The following is a 7,210-nucleotide window of genomic DNA, read 5'->3' as shown; positions in this document are numbered from 1 at the left end:
TTTCCATTTTTTTTACCTCTCCAACTCCACTACAAAAAGTAGGTGAAGTTTCGGTTCATGGGACCCTTCTTTCCGAATACAATATTCGTGAAACCATTCACGGACGCGAATTTTCTCTCCGTCCGATCTTCTCGCCGCTAAATCCAACGGCTGCGTCGGCTGAGAACTAGTACAATTACCTCAGTACTACTCCCTCCCTCCCTCTCTCTCTCTCTTTCTCTCTCTCTGCGAACAAGAGCGTGCCCTCAGCGTCAAGGGCTTTTTAACTCCAACTATTTTTGCCTCCACAATAATTGTGCTCTCACCTCCAAACTTCAAAAACTCCACCGGAGACAAAGAAACGGATCCGAGCTCTACTGGGTCGGTCTGAGAAGATCCGAGAAGCCAAAAACTCCTCAGTCCTCAGGTTTTTGGTAGTTGCTTAATTAATTAACGAACTTTGGTTCAACCTTTTCTTTTCTGTCTATAAAAAGTGTTTAATTTGCTAACTGCAGTTCTTCTTCATTCATCTAGTACCGTGTCATGAAGATGATCTACTTCTCTTTCTTTGTTTTTCACTCTCATGAATTATTTGCAGTTGTTTGTAGCAAGTGAATAGTTACCATCGTGTGATTAATTACTAATATATAATTAAGGAAGCAACTGTTTTTGTGTGAATTGTAGCGCACTCAACACTTCTATGGATAAGGCTGTGAGTAGGGTTGGCGCTAAAAACTCCATTTTCTGGATCTAAGTTATTATTTTCTTTTTGTTGAAGTGATGAAATGGTAAAAATAGTTTTCGCTTTTAAGCGATATGGAATTAGGGTTTCATGGGAAAGAAGACGTTGTACTGTATGGCGATTTTGTTGAGTAATTTTTTTTTTTTTACGTGTGGTTTTTAAGTGCAGGCTTTTATCTCTATCTTACTCAACTTTTGAATGAGTGGTGGTTAATTGTATGCAGGTTTGTGATTCAACGTTTTGCTGCCGACAGAGTTCAAAGCTTAACAGCAAAACCACTGTTTGTGGGAAAGTCTCCGCAAGTTCAAAGTTAATCCCTGACAACTACTCAAGGTAAACCTTTATTTATTTTCTTTTATATTTTTCTCTTTTTTATTTACTATTTTCTTGGGGAAATCATGCATTATTTTCTTGGATTTATTACAGTGCTTGGAAATGGTGTTTTCAGCTTGATTGATGCGGATGATAGAAGACATGCATGTGTGCTTTCATTTTTGTTGAGGAAACCAATAAAATTGGAGCAATTTTTAGAGTTGGATTTCTTTATAATAATTAAGGGGAAAAAAGTAGAGATCTTGGTGAATTTGAGTGGATGGAGATGAGTGGCTTTAGGCAAGAATCACATGTTGCACAGCAAAGCCGGAGAGATAAGTTGAGAGTTCATCAAACTTCAAGCCCATCTCACCATCTCGACAATTTGCCCAACAATTCTGGGAAGTTACCACTCCACCCAGGACTAAACCCAGATATTGTGCAAGTTCGAAATGTGAGGAATGCGAATTTGCTGTACGATCCAACAATGTTTTCGTCTGAAATGCTTAATTTTTCGATCAATGCAAACGTTCCGTTGTCAGCTCACAGAGACACAATGGCATGTCATGATCAAGATCTAGGTGCAGCTCAACCCGCCAGTGAGAGTCAGAATTTTGGTAATTGGAGAAGTACTCTTAATCCACCTCAAAGCTTAGATTGGGTGAATACTTACACAAGTGGATATCGGGATGTAGTGCAGTCTAGTTTAGCCAACCCATCTGCTGATCAAATTTCTATTCATCATGTTGCCCAAGAGCATTTGGGAGGAGGAACGATGCATTTTTCGTCTCCTTCGCTGAATTACGTTAATACTCTCCAAGATGTTGTTACTTCAGCTTCTCAAGGGAGGCAGCAGGATCAGCTAGAAATGGCTTCAACTGTGCACCAAAGATTTATTGAAAATGAACTTGTTCGCGTTCCAAGCTACGGTAACCAATCAAACACACTGCGGTTCAGTAATGGTAGTACTCGGTTCAGTAATGGTAGTACTTCTTGGATGGATCGGCAGCCTATTGAGAACTGCCATCGGAGTAGTGGTGGAGGACTAGAATTTAGTATTGCAAAGAGTGTTGATGAAGAAATGAGGACAGGTATGAGTAGTGATTCCAACCAACAAGGGCTGTCGCTATCACTCTCATCAAATCCACCATCTAATAAACTGCCTGTGGCTCAATTAATTGGGTCTCAAGATTTACATGTAAGCACTGATGATCATGATGATCATGCACTTAAGGATCTTCAAAATTCGAAAATGGGGAAATCTTCTGGCGGATACTTGTGTTCCATAACAAAGCCATCTGTTATTAGCAAAGCTTGTGGTAAATCACTTCAGGACATTGTGGGGACTTCTAATACTAGCATTTATCGGAACACTGGTCCTCTTGGTCCTTTCACTGGATATGCAGCGATTTTGAAGAGTTCAAAGTTCTTGAAACCGGCTCAACAGCTACTGGATGAATTCTGTAGGGTTAGTGATTCAAAGCTACTAAAAACATGTGAGGCATCTGAGAGGATGTCCAGAGATGTGAGTACTTCGGCCTCGGCTTCAATATCCACTGAAGCTGTTAATGCAATCGAAACTGAAGTAGTGGCTAAGAGGAACAACTCTGGTGCATCTTTCTCTACGTTTTACGGTTCAAACGAAATTAACAGTGATGGTGGAGCTGCAAGCATATCTTCCGAGTCCTTTCGGCCGAAGTACCAACAAAAGAAAGCAAAGCTCCTATATATGCAGGAGGAGGTTAGTGATGTTTTAGATGTCTCCTTTCTAATTAATTTTTCACTTTTTCAATGAGTAGTATGCAGCATTGAATCTTGATAATAATGCGGTAAAATGAGGAGGTAATCCTTGATTGGTTATGAGTTGCATTGGAAGAACCTCATGCATGCTATGTATTTTTTAAATGGATTTAGTTAAACCCTTATATGCATGAGGGACTTAATAGTCATTAAGCACTTTTTCAGGTGTGTTTCTTCCCTATATTTGTACATCCTTGAAGTGCAGAATGATTTTTTTTTCGGAGTGCTAAAGCCGTTAAACAATAAGATTTGTATTTTTTAATATTATAGATCATGGGGAAAGGAAATCTTATGATATAGGTTATGATGTGCAACATTCTTTTGGACATTTTAAAATGAGATGGTTAATATATGAAAAAGCAATTTTTAGACTTTGTTTCCTTGATAATTGGCTTTTAAGAGGTTTAGAGTACTTAATTGATTAACATGCTTTCTATTTCTTATCCCTAAGAAATTGACCACTGGTTCTGCACTTTGCCTAGTGCAGCTAGATCTAGCTTGCGATTGTGGGGGGGATGGTGATGCATACATAATGGTTATCGTGGGTCCGCGATTATGACTTGATTAGAGTTTTACAAGTCGTTGATTTGATGGACATTGACCACCCCCCCCCCCCCCCCTTCTCTCTCTATTATATAATTTACCAGTCTTTAATTCAGGATTATATTGTAACACTTACAGTTCCTGATGACCTAAATTTTAGCCAGAGAATGTCATCTTTGTGCCATAATTGTGAGATTTGGCAACTTAATTAGTCCCGGTATCCTCTTGGGGTGAGGACTATCCCACCACATGTTTAGAAATGCAGGTACTGGACTGTTGATTAACCCCATAAGTAACAACGCAAGTCTTTACTCTATCAGGTTTGGTCATCAGAAAATGACAATTATGTTCCTTAGATGGCCAGTGCAGACACACAGCCATGCAATCTTTCTTACACGCTGATGGCTATGAGCATGCAAGTTCTTGCTCACATGCCATTAGATCAATATCCAAATGGCATTTGTTGGCATTTGAATATCAACTGTTGGATTGTAACCCAATGATTGATGAACATTTATGTCATATTACCAAGTTAATAGGTGATCAAAATTGTATGCATGTGAAGTATAACTCATACTTGGATTTATGTCTCCTACATGGCTGAGTTCTATCGCATCTTCAGTACAAGAATAGCTGTATATTATGATAGCATTTCTCTTCCCCTATTCTAGGCTTGCGAGGGAAGATATTATGGACTGATATATTACACTCTTATGACCAATTTATGTTGCTTGAGTTTATTGTTTCCTTTTGGTTATATACATCTCCAATTGATGATGCACATCAAAGTATAAGTTATCTATGTTGCTCTCTAATTAATGCTTCTCTATATTCAGAAATGAGCTTGACAACATTGCTTGTTGAAATTAGCTAGTCTTTGTTGACATTCTGGGGGCCTCATTTTGAAGTCATATACTTTATATATCTTAGGAGAGGAAATATGTCATGTTCACTTGACATGCTTAAATACAGTTTGTTGCATGTAAATACCCAAATAAAAATTATGCTCACAATTAACAACCAGATGATTTTCATTTTTTTTTTCAAATTTCGTTTTCTCTAGGTTTTATGCTCATGCACTTTGATTCATCATGTTTTAATAGTAAAAGTACCATGAAGATAAATTTTCCTTTTGCGAGGTGTTTCTAATATGTTGTACTTTGGTAGATTGAACTCTCAAGTCTCCATTTTCATGGTTAATCACCTTTTTCTGTATATATAATTACATGTTGATGTAGGCTTCACATGCAGCACGTAGGACACCTAAAGAAAAAAGATGCATGTGTTTGTAAGAAAATGTATAATGAATAAATTTTAATCAGGAAAACAAAAATTTGGGATCACCTGCGCACATCTTTATTAGATCTACTAAATTGAAGGGAAAAGATATTTGCATCCTTTTTCTCCCTTTGCACACTGCTATTCATTTACGTGATTTTCTCCTTTTAGTTTATTCAATTCAAAGATCACAAATAAATAAGAATGTGCAAGTAAAGAAGAAGACTTTACATAAATCGCTTCCCAGATTGGACTGTTGTCCCTAATGTCCAAATTATAATTATCAATGGGTTAACACACTCATTATCTTCACTGCATGTGTAGGGCCTTGGGAATTAGCTAGATTTCCAGTTAACAGTTGATACCACTTCTTCTTGTCCAGTCACTTTCTAGTAAAGTTGAAAACCAAGTCGTCTTTTTGGAATGGACGACGACCACATTATTTGGTTAAAAAGAAACACCCTTTCTGATTGCTGACATAATTTTTCACGTTGGTTAGCTATCATCCTATTACTGTTATTTTTCGTTAATACGGAAAATTCAAAACTTTTTGTCTCAATGAATTTGGAATGTTTCTTTTCATTGTGAATCATTGTTCGTCCATCAGTAATATTATTGGTAACACAGTTGTGAATTATCATATTATTAACCATGTCTCATGGAACCCAAATACAGAGGGCTAATAATGTGATCGCTATAGTGGCATGTAATTTTGTACCATTAATTAAACTTCTAGTGGATATATGTTATTGATATGTAAGACATTATCAACTGATTTGAATTCCCTTTTGGTAACTCTGTTGTGGAGTTGAAGGTTAGCAGAAGGTACAAGCAATATCATCAACAAATGCAAATGGTGGTTGCTTCCTTCGAATCAGTTGCCGGTCTGAGTTCCGCTACACCTTACATATCCATGGCTCTAAACACAGTCGCAAAACACTTCAGGTGTCTTACAAATTCCATCAAGGACCAGCTCAAGCACGTAAGGAAGGCTTTGGGAGAGGAAAATATGTCATCCGCTGTAACTGCTGCTGTTACTGCTGGATGCAGTAGTAAAGGTGAAAAAAATTTGGCCAAGCTAAAGTACATGGGCCTAGGTTTTCAAAAACATACGTCGTCTGGCGGTGGGTCTCTTGTGGGTTTCTCTGAACCCCAACAACACGTCTGGAGACCCCAGAGAGGCCTACCTGAACGTTCAGTAGCCATTCTTCGAGCTTGGCTATTTGAGCATTTTCTTCACCCGTACGTACCCATCTCTCTCTCTCACAATTGGTCTTTTGTTTTCGTGTGTTAACTTTCTCTTTTTTTTTTAGGTATCCCACGGACACAGATAAGCACATGTTAGCTACTCAAACTGGTCTATCTCGAAACCAGGTAGGGTCACCTACTTACTATCTAATTGTCCTGTCTTAATCAAGTTGATTTTTGCTGTTTAGTTAATCAAATTGAATATGTAGTTAGCAAGATTTGAATTAAATAAATAGGTAGCCTGTAAGAAAATGAAAGCAAATTAGTAGATAGTCTCATGTCGGTAATGTTCACAGATACGAGACTTAGTTGGGGATCAACATGGCCTTTTTGAGATGTATATAGATCTGGAAAGTAGTTATCTTATGGCCATATCGTGACCGACATACATTTATAAATACTTACATTTAGGGTTTGTACATTGTAGTGTATCCTGCTATGTTTCATTTATAGATGTTTAGCCCATATTTACACTGGTAATTCATAACAAGTTGTGTGCTTCCATCTTCCTTGTATATCAAGTAATTAGCGTACGGGTTATGCTGATAAATGACATAATTATGAACCATAATGCAGGTTTCAAACTGGTTCATAAATGCCCGAGTGCGCGTTTGGAAGCCCATGGTTGAAGAAATACATATGCTTGAGACTAGAGGAGGCTCCCACGAAGCTGTCCAAGATCCTATCAATAAGGATGAAAATTCTGCAAATGAAGGCACCAGCAGCAGGCCAAACAATGATCACCAACTAAGCATGACTATGATGCCCGATAGACAATTAGAATGCTCAGGAGATGCAGAGCAGCAAAATCAGGAGATGAAGAGGTCTAGATTGGAGTGCCAAGTTCCATCAAGCATGGACGGAGGATTGATGGGTTTTGTCCCGTACCAGCGAGGAGGGTTTGAGGCTGGGGGACTTGGAGCCGTGTCCCTCACATTGGGTCTCAGACATGGGGTAGAAAGTGCCCAGCAGCAGCAACACTTGCAGCAACAAGAGGATCAGCTGCGGCGGCAACTTGGAGGTCAAGTGGTACGTGATTATGTGGGGTAATTTACGACACAAAAGCAACGGAAAATAAGGAAAAGGTGTAGGCTCTGCTAGGCTCCCATTTTGGTAGGCCGTGTTAGAAAAGAAACACTAAAGATTGGCAATGAAGTATTAGGTTTAGGAGGGGAGGATAAATTGTGACACAGCTAGAGAGAGGAGCCTGGATAGAATTTGGATGGAGTGAGGGTTCTAAATAACAGTTCCATTATGTGGTAGAATGTTTCATCTATTGAAATTTGAAATATCGACAGGTTGTGAATA

The 7,210-nt window shown here is 38.5% G+C and overlaps 1 protein-coding gene across 3 annotated transcripts; it reads left to right on the top strand.

The window, feature by feature from the left end:
• The first annotated feature begins 201 nt into the window (after positions 1-201).
• LOC103447905 (BEL1-like homeodomain protein 9) lies at positions 202-7,210 on the top strand. Of its 3 annotated transcripts, none has more exons than XM_008387120.4 (6): positions 202-413; positions 945-1,054; positions 1,148-2,774; positions 5,463-5,896; positions 5,968-6,028; positions 6,479-7,210. In XM_008387120.4, exons 3-6 carry the CDS (start codon positions 1,314-1,316, stop codon positions 6,950-6,952), a joined length of 2,430 nt encoding a protein of 809 aa, XP_008385342.1. In that variant the 5' UTR covers positions 202-413; positions 945-1,054; positions 1,148-1,313; the 3' UTR covers positions 6,953-7,210. The 3 variants fall into 3 exon arrangements, with proteins under 3 accessions (XP_008385342.1, XP_008385344.1, XP_008385341.1); XM_008387122.4 differs by having other exon boundaries at positions 204-406; positions 5,469-5,896; XM_008387119.4 differs by having other exon boundaries at positions 204-406.

The sequence above is a fragment of the Malus domestica genome, chromosome 11 (genome assembly GCF_042453785.1).
Source record: "Malus domestica chromosome 11, GDT2T_hap1".
In the NCBI taxonomy this organism is placed as follows: domain Eukaryota; kingdom Viridiplantae; phylum Streptophyta; class Magnoliopsida; order Rosales; family Rosaceae; genus Malus; species Malus domestica.
The sequence above is the reverse complement of the archived record's forward strand: the minus strand, read 5'-3'. Positions and strand labels throughout refer to the sequence as shown.